The following is a 20,973-nucleotide window of genomic DNA, read 5'->3' on the forward strand; positions in this document are numbered from 1 at the left end:
CTTGTAGGCAGCATATATAAGGATCTTGTTTTTGCATCCATTCAGCCAGTCTTTGCCTTTTGGTTAGGGCATTCAACCCATTTATGTTTAAGGTAATTATTGATAAGTGTGATCCCATTGCCATTTACTTTATTGTTTTGGGTTCGGGTTTATATGCCCTTGTTGTGTTTCCTGTCTAGAGAATATCCTTTAGTATTTGTTGGAGAGCTGGTTTGGTGGTGCTGAATTCTCTCAGCTTTTGCTTGTCTGTAAAGCTTTTGATTTCTCCTTTGTATTTGAATGAGATCCTTGCTGGGTACAGTAATCTGGGGTAGGTTATTTTCTTTCATCACTTTAAGTATGTCTTGCCATTCCCTCCTGGCCTGAAGAGTTTCTATTGAAAGATCTGCAGTTATCCTTATGGGAATCCCCTTGTATGTTATTTGTTGCTTTTCCTTTGCTGCTTTTAATATTTGTCCTTTGTGTTTGGTCTTCGTTAATTTGATTAATATATGTCTTGGGGTGTTTCGCCTTGGGTTTATCCTGTTTGGAACTCTCCGTGTTTCTTGGACTTGGGTGATTATTTCCTTCCCCATTTTAGGGAAGTTTTCAACTATTATCTCCTCAAGAATTTTCTCATGGTCTTTCTTTTTGTCTTCTTCTTCTGGGATTCCTATAATTCGAATGTTGGAGCATTTCTTATTGTCCTGGTCGTCTCTGAGGTTGTCCTCATTTCTTTTAATTCATTTTTCTTGTTTCCTCTCTGATTCATTTATTTCTACCATTCTATCTTCTATTTCACTAATCCTATCTTCTGCCTCTGTTAATCTACTATTTGTTGCCTCCAGAGTGTTTCTGATCTCATTTATTGCATTATTCATTATATATTAACTCTTTTTTATTTCTTCTAGGTCCTTGTTAAACCTTTCTTGCATCTTCTCAATCCTTGTCTCTAGGCTATTTATCTGTGATTCCATTTTGATTTCAAGATTTTGGATCATTTTCACTATCAATATTCGGAATTCTTTCTCAGGTAGATTCCCTATGTCTTCCTCTTTGGTTTGGTTTGGTAGGCATTTCTCCTGTTCCTTTACATGCTGGGTATTCCTCTGTCTCTTCATCTTGGTTATATTGCTGCGTTTGAGGTGGCCTTTCTATATTCTGTGGAGTTCTCTTTATTATGGAGTTTCCTCACTGTGGATGGGGTTGTATCAGTGGCTTGTCAAGGTTTCTTGGTTAGGGAGGCTTGTGTTGGAGTTCTGGTGTGTGGAGCTGAATTTCTTCTCTCTGGAGTGCTATGAATTGTCCAGTAATCAGTTGTGAGACGTTGATGATTTTGGAGTAGTTTTGAGCTGCCTGTATATTGAAGCTCAGGGGTGTGTTCCTGTGTTGCTGGAGAATTTGCATGGTATGTCTTGTTCGGAAACTTGTTGGCCCTTGGGTGGTGCTTGGTTTCAGTGTAGGTATGGAGGCGTTTGATGAGCTCTTATTGATTAATGTTCCCTGCATTCAGGATTTCTCTGATGTTCTTAGGATTTGGACTCAAGCCTCCTGTTTCTGGTTTTTAATTTTATTTTTACCCTAGCCTCAGGACTTCTCCATCTATAGAGCACTGATGATAAAGCATCTAGGTTAAAGATGAAAGGTTTCTCCACATTGAGCGTCACCCAGAGAGGTTCACTGAGTTACACGGAGAAGAGAAGAGGGAGAGGGTAGTTAGAGGTGACTGGAATGAGATAAGGTGGGATCAAAAGAGGAGAGAGCAAGCTAGCCAGTAGTCACTTCCTTATGTACACTCCACAGTCTGGACCACTCAGAGGTGTTCTCGGAGTTATACAGGGAAGAGGAGAGGGAGGAAGTAGACAGAGGTGGCCAGGAGGATAAAAGAGGGAAATGAAAGGGAGAGAGAGATCCGGCCAGTAACCAGTTCCCTGAGTGTTCTCCACCGTCTGGAACACACAGAGATTCACAGGGTTGGGTAGAGAAGAGAAGGGGGAGGGAGGAGACAGAGGACACCTGGTGGAGAAAAAGGAGAGTCCAAAGGAGGGGAGAGTGGTAAGCCAGTAATCTCCCTCTCAGGTAAAATTGGGTACTAAAGATTGGGTTTTTACATGTACAAAATTGACAACAGATACCAAAAGCAAAGATTAAAAGTCTGGAGTAGAGATTGGATTTTCAAAAATACGATATTAAAGAAAAGAAGAAGAGGAGAAAAAGAAAGAAAAAACAAACAAATAAAACAAACGAAAAAACAAAGCCACAAGAATTATTAAAAATAATAATTAGAGAAATAGAGTACTTAAAAATTTAAGAAAGTTAAAAAAGAGAGGAAAAACAAAAAAAAAAAAAAAAAAAAACAATCACGCAACCCCATCCACTCAAAAAAAAAAAAAGATTGTAAAAGTAGTAAAGGTATACTGTCCTTTCTCTGGTGTTGTGGGCTGTGTGGGGTCCCTTCCAAGGTGGTTCCCTCTGTTTAACTTCCTCTGTTTACTGGTCTCTTCAGTGTCTGATTTCCATCTTGACACAGGGAGGGCAGTGGTGGACAACTAGGTTCACTATTCAGTCATGCTGTGGGGAGGGAGGGATGCTGCAAATATTACTGGCGTGTGCTTGCAGTGTCTCATCCACTCTGGGCTTGCCCCTGCTCACGGTGCACACCACTCAGGCTCTACGTAGCTCTGCCGGGTAACAGTCTGAGGCCGGCCCCAGGCTTCATGCACCACCCCAGTCTAAGCCGCTCAGGCTCAGCTCTCAGGAAGCCCTCAGAGGCACAGATTCGGTCGGGCCTGCGTTTTGTGCCCTTCCCAGGTCCGAGTAGCTCAGGAGTTTGGTGAGCGCAATTGCTGCAACTATGGCCTTTCCCTGTTGCTCAGTTTTCTGGGTGTACCGCTGGCATTCCTTCTCAGGTGGGTGATGACTGTCCAGAACCCCCAGAAGTCTTAGTTAACAAAGAAGCCTGCTTGCATTTTGGTAGGTAATTTCTCTCTCAGGCTGCGATTGCCCCCTTCCAGCCCTTAAGGCTCTGGCTGCCTGTCACCGGAGGAGGATGGTCTGCAGCCGGCTATTTCCGATCCGTCCTTTGTTCTGTGCGCGGTCCTGGTGGTGTCTTATGTTCAAGCATTTCGCCTGGTAGCTATCCCACAGTCTGGTTTGCTAGCCCAAGTGAGTTCACTCTATCCACGCACGGGACGTTCAGGCCCGATTCTCAAAAAAGCACTGCAGCCCGCGCCTCCCACGGCCCGATTCTTAAAAAGCACTGCCAGCTGCGCCTCCTGCTCCTCCCTGCCCAGCCCCCACTTGCTAGTGGCGGATGCAGGCATCTGCACTGCTTTTCTGCTGGGGGAGTTACTGTTGGGCTCGTAATCTGTTGGTTTTAATTATTTATTTATTTTTCCTTCCTGTTATGTTGCACTCTGTGCTTCCAAAGCTTGCCACAGACTCGGCTGCGAGACTGTTTCCTGGTGTTTGGAAACTTCTCTTGTTAAGAGTCTCTTCCCGGGACGGGATTCCCTTCCCGGGACGGCGCTCCCTCCCTACCTCCTTTGTCTCTTTTTGCGTCTTATTATATTTTTTCCTACCTGTTTTTGAAGCCAATGATCTGCTTTGCTGGGAGCCTGATGTCCTCTGCCGGCATTCAGAAGTTGTTTTGTGGAATTTACTCAGCGCTGAAATTTTCTTTTGATGAATTTTTGAGGGAGAAAGTGGTCTCCCCGTCCTATTCCTCCACCATCTTAGGACCGCCCCCTGCAGTCTGTCATTTTAGCTTTCTCCTCCAATTTCCTTTCTAGATAAGAATTTATGCCCTACAAAACGTCCTTTTCAACACGGCCCTATCGACGGCATCTTTGACCTCCTTATTCCTCAAGCAATAGGTAAGTGGGTTCAACATGGGGATGCCTGCAGTGTAAACCACGGACACCACTTTGTCGAGACCCAGGCACTAGGCCGGACATAAATAAAGAGAAGAGGGCCATACAGGATAGACACAGCTGTCCCGCGTGCAGAGCAGGAAGAGGAGGATTCGCATCTCCCGTCAGCAGAGCGGATCTTCAGGATGGGGATGAGGATGTCAGTGGAGGAGCCCAGGACAGTCAGGCCACTGTAGACGCCCTCAGCTCCAGCCACGACAAAAACCACCCACTTGTTGAGACTGGTGTCAGCACACACAGGGAAAGCAGAGGGGGCAAGTCACAGAAGAAGTGGTGGATGACATCGGGGCTGCAGAAAGGAAGGCGAAAAGCATCACGTGTGGGTCATGGGGTTCAGGAACTTGGTGACATAGGGACCCACCACCAGCTGGACTCAGAGTCTCTGGGACATGGCAACAGAATACAACAGTGGGTTTCGGGTGTAGCCACAGCGGCCATAGGCCACAGACGCCAGAGAAAACACTCTGCTATGACGAAGAACCCAAAGCGCCCCTGTTGCCAAGCACAGCCCTGGAAAGAGATGGCTTTCCTCCTCACAAAGAAGTCAGAGAGCATCTTGGGGCTCACGATAGAAGAGAAGCTCATGTCCACGGAAGACAAATGACTGAGGAAAAAGTACATGGGCCGCGAAGGTGGGGATCCATCTGTATCAGAACAATCGTACCCAAGTTTCCTGTTAGGTTGATGAGGTAGAAACTCAGAAGGAGCAGGAAAAGGGAGACCTGCAATTGAGGGCTGAAATTCAAACCTCTGAAGATGAACTCTGTGACCCTCGTGTTGCTTTCGTTAGCCAGGGACAGACTCTGGATTCCGTTGGAGAAAAGAAGAGAAATTTGGTAAGCACGTCTTCAAAAAGGGGACCCAGAAAAAAATAAACTAGTCCCTAGGAGAGCATGCCAAAGCCTTTGACTGCATGGATCACAATAAACTGTGGAAAATTCTGAAAGAGATGGGATTACCAGACCACTTGACCTGCCTCTTAAGAAACCTATATGCAGGTCAGGAAGCAACAGTTAGAAGTGGACATGGAACAACAGACTGGTTCCAAACAGGAAAAGGAGTACGTCAAGGCTGTATATTGTCACCCTGCTTATTTAACTTCTATGCAGAGTACATCATGAGAAATGCTGGGCTGAAAGAAGCACAAGCTGGGATCAAGATTGCCGGGAGAAATATCAATCACCTCAGATATGCAGATGACACCACCCTTATGGCAGAAAGTGAAGAGGAACTAAAGAGCCTCTTGATGAAAGTGAAAGAAGAGAGTGAAAAAGTTGGCTTAAAACATTCAGAAAACGAAAATCATGGCATCTGGTCCCATCACTTCATGGGAAATAGATGGGGAAACGGTGGAAGCAGTGTCAGATTTTATTTTTGGGGGGCTCCAAAGTCACTGCAGATAGTGACTGTAGCCATGAAATTAAAAGACGCTTACTCCATAGAAGAAAAGTTATGACCAACCTAGATAGTATATTCAAAAGCAGAGACATTACTTTGCCAACAAAGGTCTGTCTAGTCAAGGCTATGGTTTTTCCAATGATCATGTATAGATCTGAGAGTTGCAGTGTGAAGAAAGCTGAGCGCCGAAGAATTGATGCTTTTGAACTGTGGTGTTGGAGAAGACTCTTGAGAGTTCCTTGGACTGCAAGGAGAACCAGCCAGTCCATTCTGAAGGAGATTAACCATGGGAGTTCTTTGGAAGGAATGATGCTAAAGCTGAAGCTCCAGTACTTTGGCCACCTCATGTGAAGAGTTGACTAGTTGGAAAAGACTCTGATGCTGGGAGTGATTGGGGGCAGGAGGAGAAGGGGACGACAGAGGGTGAGATGGCTGGATGGCATCACTGACTCGATGAACGTGAGTCTGAGTGAACTCCAGGAGTTGGCGATGGACAGGGAGGCTTGGCGTGCTGCGATTCATGGGGTTGCAAAGAGTCGGGCACGACTGAGCGACCGAACTGAACAGAACTGAGGAGAGCATATGACTTTTAGTTGCATCCTGTGGCTAAGGAAACAGAAGTGAAATGAGGCCAGGGCAAAGGATCAAATTTGAAGCTATAATATTACAAGGTTCCCTAGGAATCCATCAATATATGGGTGAGAAAACCACAGCTTAGAAACTCAAATTCCCATAACCAATAGCAGAGAAAATTCCAGAGTAAGTATCCAGTAATTCCAACTTCAGTGACGTTTACCTGAGCTCACCAGGTGGGTATGCGCCTGGTGAAGTGATGTAGGAGAGTGAAATGAAACAAGCCAAGAAGAATGAGCAGCTGCCCCGTGTTAGGCCATGTGCTGTGCACTTCGGGATTACAGCTTAAGCCTAAGCGCATGTTCTGCAAGTGCTCTGACCCTAGGAAAGTTACTTTTCTTCACCTGTGAAATAGGAGTAATAATAGTAATACCTACCTTGTAAATTGCTGTGAGGATTAGATGAGTTAATGCGTGCAAACATCTAACCGAGTCTTATTGAGTTTCCAGTAAGTGCAGACTGATTATTGGCATTTGTGCCTTACATGTTGTCTTTAACAAACCTGCAGGCTAAACATCATATTTCCTTTCACATAGGAGCAAAATAAAGGTTAATCCTTTTCCCTATACTAGTGACCAGCAGAAGTGGGTGTTGAGTATTACCTGTCAAAGCAGACTGTAATCTTTCTTTTTTCTCACTGTAACAATGTCTCCTGTGTCTTCAAAAATCCTTTCATCTTAAAGAGGTTAAACATGTACATTGCAATAGGAGTACACAAAACACATTTTGGCTTCCTATTTTTTTGAGGTTACAGCCAATGGTCATTAGTGGGAAGCCCATAGGATACTAGAAAGCTGAGTTTAAGCATCACTTTATGAAAACAGTACGTGGAAGGAACGATGAGAAGAGCCTGAATTAGCCCAACTCTATATCCTCTATGTATTCTTTTTTCATGCACTGTAAGTATGGCCGTCATTAGGTCAGCTGATATCTTTGAACCTGAGTTGCTTCATTCATTCAATGTGGCTGAAACCCCTGTAACTTGACCTCTCAAAACTCTTACTCACTTAGAATGAGAGGGTTGATGTGTAAGTGCTCAGAAAACTGCACATACTTTAAATTTTTTTTTGCCCAGGAATATTGGAGTTCAACATCACACTTATGCTAAGCACTTTTCCTTCACTGTTTATTTTGAAATTTATTATTCAACTTTAGCAAGGCTATACCTCTGAGGCCCAATAATATAGCTTGCATGATATTCTTCACTTTAGGGAAATTAAAGAGAAAGGTAGGATGGGCCGTCAAGCCGTCCACCTGTCACACCCACCACTTGTTGACACTTTCTCCAGGATCACTCAGGCACCTCATCTCAGTCTTCCGTTTGCCCTTTGCTGAAAGCTCATCAACTCCTGTCATCAGTCTTTGTTGCTAAACCTGCTCAAGCCTTCTTTACTTTTTTTGAGGTTACAGCCAGTGGTCATTAGTGGGAAGCCCATAGGATACTAGAATGCTGAGTTTAAGCATCACTTTATGAAAACGGTACATGGAAGAAACCATGAGAAGAGCCTGAATTAGCCCAACTCGATACCCTCTATGTATTCTTTTTTCATACACTGTGAGAATGGCCTTGGTTAAGTCAGCTGATCTCCTTGAACCTGAGTTGCTCAAGCGTTTATACAGGCCGTGCTGGGACTTCACGGCTGAGCGGCTTTTTCCCTGGGTATGGCGGGCGGAGGCTCCTCTCTAGCCACGGTGCTCAGGCTTCTCACTGGTCCTTCTCGTGTTGCTAAGCACAGGCTCTAGAGTGCTCGGCCTCAGTGACTGCAGCCCATAGGCACGACAGTTGCAGTGTGTGGACCCACGAAGCTGATCCACAGCATGTTAGATCTCCCCAGGTCAGAGGTCAGACCCATGTCTCCTGCATTGGCAGGTGGAGTCTTTACCATTAAACAACCAAGGAAGCCCCTGCCCAAGCCTTCTGCATGACATTTTAATTTCTCAGCTTTTCGATGTGGCTTGATGCCTAGAATAGACTACAGTGTTCCAACAGGTGAGACCACACAGGATGAGGAACTCAAGTCACTCTGGGGTTCAGAGCGCTTAGGATAACAACACCACAGCCCACAATAACCTTCTTTCAGCAAGGAGAAAGGAAATCACCCAGATGGCTCAGACTGGAATGTGAATTGAATTCCGGGCTTTTCTTTTCCCCTGTCCCTGCTGCTAAGGCATCTCTGATCCGTTTTATACTCATGTTATAATATTTTGATCCAACTGCAGAACCTGAACTTTTCTCTACCTAGGTTATCTCTTCTTAGACCTTCCTCAACCATCCATCAAAGACAAGGATCATGCCATCGTGGCCTTGAGTCAAAAATGAAATTTGCTTTCGATTTACGTCATTTATGTTCTCCTGAACTTGCTACAAATCAGGCAGGAAAAGGAAAAGATAATGGTTTAGAAGTTCTTAACTTATGTTTCACTGGGGTCCCTCTTCTTTAAAGATGGCAAGAAGGACTAAAGTAAAAACGAATCAAGCATGTTAGCTTTCATCTCTCCCCTTACCTTCACACATAGAATGGGTCCAAATTTTCAGTAGTCATTTGATTTTGCTTTTTGCTTTCCTCCAGGAAGAAGGTGTGGAAGACTCCACTGTAACACATACAGAGTCTTAGCCAACTAGCTGCAAGTCCCCCGAATTCGTTGCGCCATTTTCTCTTTGTTCTTACTGAAGATGTCCTGTCCCCAAAGTGGACTGTATCTCGGCAAAGAACAGTTACGGGAAAGTGCAATTAAAACTCTGCTCCATAACCTCAGTCAGTCCAGTGAGATCTATTTTCTGATAATTTTACATTTATTTCTAACTGAATATAGGCTCTCCATTTTCTCTAGTTCCAAGCTACACAAGGAAACTCTATGGAATCCTTTGTAAATTAAATTAGCAGACGGGACTTCTCTGGTATCCAGTGGTATCCGGTCCCATGCAGGAGGTGCAGGTTCAATCCCTGGTCAGGGAGCTAAGATCCCTTGTGCTTTGTGACCAAAAAACCAAAATAACATAAAATAGAAGCAGTATTGTAACAAACTCAATAAAGACTTTCAAAATGATCCACATCCAAAAAAAAAAAAAAAAAAACTTAAAAAGTAATGAAGGAAATGTGAACACACTTTTATTGTGATTGATAAGCTGATGGAGCTGATGGTGCCACCTCGTGGCAACGTTTAACACCACCTTGAAAAGGAACTATAACAATGTTACTTACTTCACTAAGAACCTTGCCTACACTTTATTTGAACACACCCTGTATTCAATATGGGGGCAATACAGCAGAAAGTGGGCTTCCCGGGTGGCTCAGACTGTAAGGAATCTGCCTGCAATGCCAGAGATGCAGATTCAGTCTCTGGGTCAGAAAGTTCCTCTGGAGAAGGGAATGACTACCCACCTCGGTACTCTTGCCTGGAGAATTCCGTGGACAGAGGAGCCTGGGGGACTACAGTCCACGGGTCACAAAGAGTCAGACACAATTGAGTGACTAACGCTTTCTATATGCACTGAAGCTTCCCTGGTGGCTCAACGACAAAAAGTCTGCGGGCAATGCAGGAGACACAGGTCCCATCCCTGGGTTGGAAGGATCCCCTGGAGAAGTATTCTCCAGTATTTTTGCCTGGAGAATTCCATGGACAGAGGAGCCTGGTGGGCTACAGTCCATGGGGTCACAGAGTCAGACACGACTGAGTGATTATCACTTACAGTTCACTGTATTCACTGAGATCCTGTTAAATAGGAGATGAATAAAAAGGTGGAGGGGAATCTTTCTTTGTAATACTAAATATTTAGAATCGGGTTTATAATAGTTTAGAAAATAAGGTCATTTTGAGGGAATCTTTATTAACATGATGCTGGAGCAGGACTAGTATGAGTCTTAGAAGCTAATGTTTTGTCACATTTCTTTCCAAATACCCTAAGAGAGATTTGCTGTTGTTTAGTCACTAAGTCGTGTCAGACTCTTTGCGACTCCATGGACTGTAGCCTGCCGGGTTCCTCTGTCCGTGGGATTTCCCAGGCAAGAATTCTGGAGTGGGTTGCCATTTCCTTCTTCCAGGGATCCTCCCGATTCCTGGATCGAATCCATGTCTCCTGCATTGCCAGGTGGTTTCTTTGCTGCTGAGCCACTGGGGAACCCTAAGAGAGCTCACAAATTTCTAGTGAATAAACTGCTTCAGAGTCATATATTTCCCTAGACTAAAGAAGTAGTGTTTCTCCAGGACATTCGATCAATAAGAATTCCTCTTTTCCTGGGCTACTAAAACTTTATAAAGTTTAATTAAGAACTGATTTTGTCTTATGCCTATAAAGATGATAATATGGAATTATTATTAACTTGAAGAATATTGTACACCCATGGCTGATTCATGTGAATGTGTGGCAAAAGCCACTACAATACTGTAAAGTAATTAGCCTTCAATTAAAATAAATTAATTTGCAAAAATAAAAATTTTTTAATTTATCTTACTGAAGTCTTAAAAAAGAAAGTTATTGCATTTACTTTGCAAATCAAATTTAAAAATCAACAAAACCTGCAGTCAATACTGCTATAAATGTTTTTATATAAAAAAAGAATATTGATAATAAAAATAGTAAAATGTCACTTACAATCTTCTGAGCACTTTTTCATGATCTCTTACTTATTTTTATATTCATCCAGTGCCTCACATAATGTTGTCCCCATTTCACAGATGAGCAAAATAAATCTTTTGTTTAAATTATCTGTGATACTAAATACTGCTTCTTATTTTAAATTTTTCATCATGTAGTCCCACTTGGATATCCTGAAATTCACTGGGACATTCCCATTTAACTTCTCTCTTTCTGCCTCTGTCTCTGTCTCTCTGCCTCTCACACACACAAAAATCTAAGCACATTAAAAATGAGGTGTTTTTTTTTTTTTTTCAGAGTGTTTCTCACATTGCTCTGGCATAGGAAATTGTGAAAATGGTGTCTTTCTCTCACCAAAATATCTTCTTTAAACCTTCCTCTCTCTTGCCTCAAAGTTTCGTTTCAGATGTATTTATCTGTCTAGCCAGATCTCCCTTTTTCCTTCTTTGGCAACAGAATTACTCTTTTATTATAAATAACTTGTCCATCCTAGACCTGATAGGGCTGTCAATCATGACACCCTGCCTCTCCCAAATTAATCACTGATGTAAGCACTTGCTCCAGCAGAGGAAACCAGTGAGGAAACCCCAACATTCTGGACACAGCCACCAGATTACTAAGCATGAGTTGGGTCAAAATCAACATTTGTTTCTCTTGAAGTGTGTCAACTGGAGAGAGAGACAGTAAATAGAAACTATTTCTTTACTATCTTCTCTGAATATTACTCTATTTTAATGTACTAAACCTAAAAACCAAGTCAACAGTCAACCAAAGTATGGTACAGATAAGCTGTTGCCACCTCTGCCTCCAAAATAGGCATCTGGGTTAATTTGAATCAGGATTGCCTAGTCCTATGATATAAAACTCAAAATAGGTGACTTTCAAAAAGTATTTAAAAGAATTTATTTTTACCACAATATAGGACTAATATGGTTGTACAAAGTATCAGGAATACGAATGCTTCCTCGTGGTCCAAAATGATTGCTCAAGTTCCAATCATTACAGCCACACAAGGGAGCTAGCTGAGAAGAAAGGCACTCTCTGAAAGTATAAGAAGACTTCCTATAGGTACCTCACAAATCTTCCACTTACCCATCAGGACTTAGTAACGTGTCAACACCCAATTACAAAGGACGATGAGAAATGCAGTCTTTCATACTGGCTTCCCAGGTAGCGCTGGTGGTAAAGATCCCGCTTGTCAGTGCAGGAGACATAAGATACGCGGGTTCAATCCTTGGGCTGAGAAGATCCCCTGGAGAAGGAAATAGTAACCCACTCCAGTGATCTTGCCTGGAGAATCCCACGGACAGAGAAGAGTCAGACACAATGAAAGCAACTTGGCGCACATGCACACAGGCTTCAATGTACCAACCAAACATAGGTCATCCGTTAAAGATGGGCAGAATGAAATATGGGATGTTTCTTCAGTAGTTTCTGCCGCAGAAGTAGATGGGGTCCGTTTGACTTCTCATCTATTGCTTTTCCTCAGTGATCTGAGTATGATGATGGCATTAATACAATAGCTAGAAGTATAAGCTTTACTGTCTGAGGATCTGAGTTGGAACCCCCAGCCCCACTACAAACCAGCTGCATGACCCTGCCTCCACTGCAAGATACACTCCACCTCTTTATGCTCTTCTTTCACAGTAGTACTGGCCACAGTTTGATTTGTCTTTATTTGCAAGCCTCTCTCCTCTCAATGCATTACTCCCCTGATGGCTCAGAGGTTAAAGCGTCTGCCTGCAACGCAGGAGACCTGGGTTGGATCCCTGGGTCGGGAAGATCCCCTGGAGAAGGAAACGGCAACCCACCCCAGTATTCTTGCCTGGAGAATCCTGTGGAGAGAGGAGCCTGGTGGGCTACAGTCCATGGGGTCACAGAGTCAGATACGACTGAGCGACTTCAATTTCTTTCTTTCTTTCTCCTCTCAGTGGAATGTAAGCTCCATGTAGGAAGGGTCTTTGCTTGTGTGGCTCACAGATAAATCCTCAGAACCTGGGATACTGCCTACCTAGCATCATATTATTATAACTCATCAAAAGTGCATTTGTTAATCATATAAATTATTTTGGCCATTAAAACTCCTACTGAGAATAGTTAATAACAATAGTCCAATTTAAAGTATTTAGGAGTTATGATTTAAGAATATTCCATAAGTATATTCCAAAAGAATATTCCATAAGAAATCTTTTCATATAGTACATGTACATACACAGAAAGATACTGGAAGAACATAAACAAATGCGTTAATACAAATGTTCTGTACAGACCAACCATATTATATAAGGACTTTTGATTTTTAATATCCCATTAGCTCTAAATGCTGGAGAGAGTGTGGAGAAAAGGGAACCCTCCTACACTGTTGGTGGGAATGCAAACTAGTACAGCCACTATGGAGAACAGTGTGGAGATTCCTTAAAAAATTGCAAATAGAACTACCTTATGACCCAGCAATCCCACTTCTGGGCATTCACACCAAGGAAACCAGAATTGAAAGAGACACATGTACCCCAATGTTCATCGCAGCACTGTTTATAATAGCCAGGACATGGAAACAACCTAGATGTCCATCAGCAGATGAATGGACAAGAAAGCTGTGGTACATATACACAATGGAGTATTACTCAGCCGTTAAAAAGAATTCATTTGAATCAGTTCTGATGAGATGGATGAAACTGGAGCTGATTATACAGAGTGAAGTAAGCCAGAAAGAAAAACACCAATACAGTATACCAACACATATATATGGAATTTAGAAAGATGGCAATGACGACCCTGTATGCAAGACAGGAAAAAAGACACAGCTGTGTATAACGGACTTTTGGACTCAGAGGGAGAGGGAGAGGGTGGGATGATTTGGGAGAATGGCATTCTATCATGTATACTATCATGTAAGAATTGAATCGCCAGTCCATGTCTGACGCAGGATACAGCATGCTTGGGGTTGGTGCATGGGGATGACCCACTGAGATGTTATGGGGAGGGAGGGGAGGGGGGTTCATGTTTGGGAACATATGGAAGAATTAAAGATTTTAAAATTTTAAAAAAAATTAAAAAATTAATATCCCATTAGCTCATAAAATGAATTGCAGACATCGACATATTTCTGAGTTCTACATATACTATACAAATACATATAAACAAGAAATAACTGAAATAAACTTATGAAAATATGTTTATGTGACTACTACAACTACATGTGATTTTTATCTCTTTCATGTTCTATTTTCCAAATATTTTAGAGTGATTTTAAGTACCAGCTCCAGAAGTGTCTTTTATTATTCTTCTTAGGCAACAAAAAATATATTTTTTTTTAAACTTTAGTCACAAATATTTTATATTCTTATTAGTTTTTTGTTGGATTTTTACACTAAATTGTATAATAACCCAAGCAAGTTGAAATAGCCTCTCAATTTTTTAAAAAATCTCCCCATCATTTTTAAAGAGTGATAAAAACCATGGTCCAAGAAAGTAATTTATGGAATCTCCAGGATGGCTCAAAACTTGTCACACTCAACGGGATCTTTTGTGAAGGATACAGACAAATCTACTCTCCATCGGCATCAGGATATCTGACTTCAACCCCACTATGTTTGGCTTTGAAATGGTTCAGGTGAGATTTGGGGAGGGTGCAGTCACTGACCCATCACCCTGAGTTCAGATGGGAGCCACTTCCAGCTAGGTGGAAGGTCCACTGTTTGAATGAGCTCCACTTAAAGCCTCCACAGCCTTGACAAAGTAGAATGTCTACTCGGATAGTCCCTGTGTTTCAGGGAATTGTCAAACACCTGAAAAAGACCCAAGAGCCCCTAATCCTTTCTAAAGGTTGGGTTCTGCATCAAGAGATATTTCAGATGCTCAGGGATTTACAGTAAACACTGTATCCTCTTTCCTGACCAATTACTCTTTCTTAAATTGTTTATAAATCTTTCTTTCTTTGATAAAAACATAAAATGAGGTATAGTTTGCCCTGATGGAGTCTCCAGACATGAGATGAACAAATTCTAAGCCTATAAGACCTACACTGTTTCTAGCATCACTTTAGCTTCCCAGAGATGCAAGAGTCAGTCTTTCCAGAGGAGGAGGATGAACTGTGGTTTGCATCAATTACTGCTGAGACTCAGAGTAGTCACTGCATGACCGTGAATGAATTCCCTGGCTTTTTTCTTATGTAGCTATCCTCCCAGATTGCTTCAGAGGGGTCCAGAGTCATCTCACTTGGCCTAGGGAACACGTGAGTCATGAACGTCCCTGTAGCCTTAGGCTCACCCAGAATTACCTGGACCCAAATAACTCAGGCATAGTAGGTTTTTGTATTCTTGCCACCTCTTCTTAATATCTTCTGCTTCTGTTAGGTCTATAGCATATCTGTCGTTTGTCGAGTCCATCTTTGCATGAAATGTTCCCTTGGTATCTCTAATCTTCTTGAAGAGATCTCTAGTCTTTCCCATTCTGTTCTTTTCCTGTATTTCTTTCAACTGATCACTGAGGAAGGCTTTCTTATCTCTCCTTTCTATTCTTTGGAACTCAGCATTCACACGGGTATATCTTTCCTTTTCTCCTTTGCTTTTCACTTTTCTTTTCACACCTGTTTGTAAGGCCTCCTCAGACAGCCATTTTGCTTTTTTGCATTTCTTTTCATGGAGATGGTCTTGCTCCCTTCTCCTGTACAATGTCACGAACCTCTGTCCATAGTTCATCGGCCACTCTGTTTATCAGATCTAGTCCCTTAAATCTATTTCTCATTTCCACTGTATAGTCATAAGGGATTTAATTTAGGTCATACCTGAATGGTCTAGTGGTTTTCCCTACTTTCTTCAATTTAATTCTGAATTTGGCAAGAAGGAGCTCATGATCTGAGCCACAATGAGCTCCTGGTCTTCTTCTTGCTGACTGTATAGAGCTTCTCCATCTTTGGCTGCAAAGAATATAATCACTCTGATTTCAGTGTTGACCATCTGGTGATGTCCATGTGTAGAGTCTTCTCTTGTGTTGTTGGAAGAGGGTGTTTGCTATGACCAGTGCGTTTTCTTGGCAGAACTCTATTAGCCTTTGTCCTGCTTCATTCTGTACTCCAAGGCCAAATTTGCCTGTTACTCCAGGTGTTTCTTGACTTCCTACTTTTGCATTCCAGTCCCCTATAATGAAAAGGACATCTTTTTGGGGTGTTAGTTCTAAAAGGTCTGGTAGGTCTTCATAGAACCATTCAACTTCAGCTTCCTCAGTGTTACTAGTCAGGGCATAGACTTGGATTACCGTGATATTGAATGGTTTGCCTTGGAAACAAACAGAGATCATTCTGTCATTTTTGAGATCGCATTCAAGTACTGCATTTTGGACTCTTTTGTTGACTATGATGGCTACTCCATTTCTTCTAAGGGATTCCTGCCCGCATTAGTAGACATAATGGTCATCTGAGTGAAATTCACCCGTTCCAGTCCATTTTAGTTCACTGATTACTAGAATGTCAACGTTCTGTCTTGCCACCTCCTGTTTGACCACTTCCAATTTGCCTTGATTCATGGACCTGATATTCCAGGTTCCTATGCAATATTGCTCTTTACAGCGTCAGACCTTGCTTCTATCACCAGTCACATCCACATCTGGGCATTGTTTTTGCCTTGGCTCCATCCCTTCATTCTTTCTGAAGTTATTTCTCCACTGATCTCCAGTAGCATATTGGGCACCTACCGACCTGGGGAGTTCCTCTTTCAGTATCCTATCTTTTTGCCTTTTCATACTGATCATGGGGTTCTCAAGGCAGGAAGACTGAAGTGGTTTGCCATTCCCTTCTCCAGTGGACCACATTCTGCCAGAACTCTCCACCATGACCCATCCGTCTTGGGTGGCCCCACATGGCATGGCTTAGTTTCACTGAGTTAGACAAGGTTGTGGTCCATGTGATCAGATTGGCTAGTTGTCTGTGATTATGGTTTCAGTCTGTCTGCCCTCTGATGCCCTCTCACAACATCTACTGTCTTACTTGGGTTTCTCTTACCTTGGATGTAATTTTTCGTCTCTGGGTGACTTTTTTAATGTTGCCATAAATGTCTTCTAGTCCAAAATCATAGATTAATTAGATCAGTTTTGTGACAGTATGTTATAACATCAAAATTAGTATTAGAAATTCAACTGTGAAAAAACTCATTAGAGACTGGAACAGGAAAAAACAAATGAATGCTCCAGAAATTTTCTTTGGTGCAGAGATCTAATAAAGATATTTTAAGGAATTGTTGTGGTTCAAAGGGCTTCCCAGATGGTGCTATTGGTAAAGAACCCATCTGCCAATGCAGGAGACATAAAAGATATGGGTTCTTCCCCTGGGTGTGGAAGATCCCCTGGGGCGGGGCCTGGCAACCCACTCCAGTATTTATGCCTGGAGAATCCCATAGACACAGGAGCCTGGTGGGCTACAGTACATAGGGTCACAAATAGACAAGACTGAAGCAATATAGCACTCTTGCTTGTGGTTCAAAGTCAAGATTAACAGCAATCTCTTGGCAGCAGGATTTGATGCATGGGGTTTGAACTTTATTCTTTTCCTGGGAAAGTGAGAAGCAATCATGGTATCCAAATGACAGGAACATAAATTCTGATCAAGCAGCCTCTCCTTTTCCCATTCATTCAGAATCCTTGCTAAATGGTATAGAATCATAGGAACATTCCCAGTTCACTTGATTTTCATGGAAGCTCTTTTTTCCCCCATATCCTGTATTGGATATGAATTTAGGTCTTAGGGGGAAAAAATCTTCTTTTTTCTAAGTATTCCTTTTGTTGATGAGACCTTAGTGTTAAAGGCTTCGCTCCTTTAGAGAAAGTCAGGAAACCTTGGAAGACTAAGTCATAGAGAAAGAAGCAGTTCTCATCCAGTGTTGAGATCACGCAGAGTAAAAGCAAGGGTGAAAGTCTGTGCCCTCCAGCAGCGGAGTGAATTCTCACAGTGGCCATAAGGAGGTAAACAGAGAGTACATGGACTGCAGCCCAGCAAGCTCCTCTGTCCATGGGATTCTCCAGGCAAGAGTACTGGAGTGGGTTGCTATTCCTTTCCCCAGGCTATCTTCAGGACTCAGGGTTGGAACCAGGGGCTCCTGCATTGCAGGCAGATTCTTTACCATCTGAGCCACCAGGGAAGCCCCCTTTTAACTTTCTTTCCCACGCAGGTGGCTAGACCATACCTATAAATCCAGACACAAACAGTAACAACCTGGATATTGGGAACAGAGGATCTCATTGTGTTATATTATTCTATAAATATAAACATTCCATAATAAAAATATTTTTGAGTAAAAATACGTTGGATGGAGTGTCAGAGCATTCGATGGCAAATAGTAGGGCAATGTCTTAGAAATGACCTGGAGAATAATTGGAAATCAGCAGTTGTCATGAGCTATAATGGTGTTCACAAAACCAAGAGCAGAAACCCCTCTCCACCACCATAACACACCATCTGTGTGGCTCAGCAAATAAATAGAGCTCTGGTTTCCAGAAGATATTTAGATGCCATAGATGTTTAGAGGAACGACTTACCATCTGCAAGAACCCCAAGAACCTCTGCTCTAAGGCACAGATCAGAACAGTGATAATTTTCTTTCCATCAAGAGAAAGAAAAGTCACCTCATTACACTATTAGCAGCAAACACATACACATCTGAAATGGTTCATCCCAGCCTCCATCTAATTAATTGTTTCTACGATAAATAAATAATGGAAATTAAATGGAGGAAATTTCTGAGCTAACATCCTGATCCTTTTAATAGCATCCTACTAGCACTATTTCTGTCTCTTTGACTATTTAGCACATGCCTCATTCCTGCAGAGACAACAGCTTCATTGAATGCAGGCTATTATTCCTAGCCTGTACACTGGCTCCACATCTTGGTATCCAGTTGATTCCATAGTCTGCTCACTTCCCTTGAACCCAAGTCACTCCATGCCCAGTCCAGTCCCTGTAACGTGCTATTCTTAGTATAGTTGCAATGTTCAAAGCAGATACAACAACTCCTGGTGTGAGGAAGAAGGATTGTGACCCTATCCTTTCATCAATACTGCCTGAGAAATCATTTGCTTATCCAACAACCCCACCAAGATATTTATCTGGGCAGGGGTTTGAGTTAGATTCTACACCCTATTTCTTTTCTACATCACTACTCAAGCATGTCTGTTTTTTGTTTTGTTTTGTTTCCCCTACTCATATGTGGATCTCTGTATAGCCTAGAGATAAATTTTACATTTTTAAATCACCAATAGCTATCAGGGCTAAAAATAGATGTTGTTAGAATTTAGTGTATACCAAATGGATACTTTTCAAAAAGCACTTAAATTTTATGAAAATGATTGCAATTCATATAATTCCTCTTTGGATTCTTCTGAGGTTGAGGGGAGCAGAAAGGTGTTGAAATAATTTTTATCTCCATTCTATTGTATTTTTTTAGTTTGAAAAGAATAACAGAAAAATACTACAAGACAATAAGAAATAAATTTTCTGCATTTTAGTTACCAATAACTTCTCAGCACATCGTTCCTGATTTTTTAGAAGTTTTCTCATTTTTTTCATTCACTTCTTTATGATTTATTTCTGCTTTCTGTAGTAAGCTATCTCTATCTTTATTTGAAAGAACTGGGGAAAACTGAATATTAATACTAACGTAATAGTTGGAAAACTGAAGAGTTCTTGTTGTTGTTGTTTTGCTTTTGTTTTTTGGTTAACACTTTTCTTCACTTGCTTAGCTGCATTTTCTTTTTATTTTCAGTGATCATGATATTGTATTTTTGGAAGGTAAGAATTAAGAAAATAAACATAATAGATACTAAATATAATGTATGGAGCATTATTTACTTTGTAAAGGCATATGTAAGAGAAGTAAATGTTCTGTTTGATATTTTCACCTCTACATGTATGGATAGGGGTAATGTTTGCTGTTCCAAAGAATCTCACCTCATCTGGACATTTCTGTTGGTCCAACTAGTGTGAGAGCATTAGTAACTAGGTTTCCTCAACATTTATTAGATTCCATCATTTTCTCAGCAATGAAGATATCTGAGGAGAAAGAATCACTCTGAGTCTGGGTGATTGGGGATTTTTATCACTAATAGGGACATGGTGAAATGGAGCTTTTAAAAAAAGGTACGAAAATAAAAATCATGTAGAAGAACGGAAGGATAGCACCCCCAAATTCTGCAAATTTTTTAGCATCTTTGGAGGACGGTCAGATAGTCTAACCATGTCTGGAAGCTTTACTTTTTAATCTATTTTCTGTTTTAGATGGAAATTTAACTTTTGAGGCAAAACTTTCTCCTGGCGATGATCCTGCACATAGCAGCTTTCACTTCTTTATTTCTCAAGCTGTAGATGAGAGGATTCAACATGGGAATCACTGCTGTGTAGAACACGGCCACCACTTTATTGAGATCCAGAGAAAAAACTGCGCCTGGCCTCACGTAGATAAAGAAGAGAGTCCCATACAAGACGGACACAGCTGTGAGATGGGAAGAGCAGGTGGAAAAGGCCCTGTGCCTCCCATGAGCAGAGCGGATGCTCAGGATAGAGATGAGGATGTAAAAATAGGAGATTAATATAGTCAGGCTGCTGACGATAAGTACAGATCCAGCCACGATGAAAACTAGCAATTTATTGATCCACGTGTCAGCACATACCAGAGAGAGAAGCGGGGACATGTCACAGAAGAAGTGATTGATAATGTTGGAACCACAAAAGGGAAGTCGAAAAGCAGCTGTTGTGTGGGTCATGGTGTTCAGAAATCCAACAGCGTAGGGTCCGACCACCAGCTGTATGCAGAGCCTGTGCGACATGACAACTGAATACAGCAGTGGGTTACAGATGGCCACGTAGCGGTCATAAGCCATGGATGCCAGGAGAAGGCACTCGATGGCCACAAAGAACCCAAAGAACCACTGCTGCAAGGCGCAGTCCAGGAAAGAAATGGCTTTCCTTTCAGCAAAGAAGTCTCTGAGCATCTTGGGGCCAACCACGGATGAAAAGCAGACATCCACAAAGGACAGGTGACTGAGAAAGAAGTACATCGGTGTGTGCAGGCGGGAATCCATCCGGATGAGGGTAACCATGCCCAGGTTTCCCGTCATGGTAACAAGGTAAAAAAGAAGGAGGAGCAAGAAGAGGAAGCCTTGCGCATGCGGATGGCACTTTAAGCCTGTGAAAATAAACTCCGTGACCCTGGTATAGTTTTCACCAGCCATTGGTTAGTTCAGTCACTAGAGTGAGAAAAAGAAAAAAACAAGAAATTGATAGTGCACAAAGCTTTAAATTCCTTAAAAGCATAACATTATCCATATGAAAAGAAATTGCAGGTTTTCAGTTTAGGAACGTTGGCATAAAAAAGCTAGAATAAAACGCCAGCAAATCAAATACAGTTCTAAAAAGCAATATGGCTTAAATGTTTTAGAGAGAAAATTCGG

General features: G+C 41.9%; 1 protein-coding gene and 1 pseudogene across 1 annotated transcript; both read right to left on the reverse strand.

Annotated features, from left to right (window-relative positions):
* Window positions 1–3,778: 3,778 nt before the first annotated feature.
* Window positions 3,779–6,642, reverse strand: LOC138092718 (olfactory receptor 5G9-like; annotated as a pseudogene).
* A 13,167-nt stretch (window positions 6,643–19,809) lies between these two features.
* LOC138093029 (olfactory receptor 5G9) lies at window positions 19,810–20,754 on the reverse strand. Its single transcript, XM_068989118.1, has one exon. The coding sequence runs from the start codon at window positions 20,752–20,754 to the stop codon at window positions 19,810–19,812; it is 945 nt and encodes a 314-aa protein (XP_068845219.1).
* Window positions 20,755–20,973: the final 219 nt, after the last annotated feature.

Source organism: Capricornis sumatraensis, chromosome 16 (assembly GCF_032405125.1).
Source record: "Capricornis sumatraensis isolate serow.1 chromosome 16, serow.2, whole genome shotgun sequence".
Lineage (NCBI taxonomy): Eukaryota > Metazoa > Chordata > Mammalia > Artiodactyla > Bovidae > Capricornis > Capricornis sumatraensis.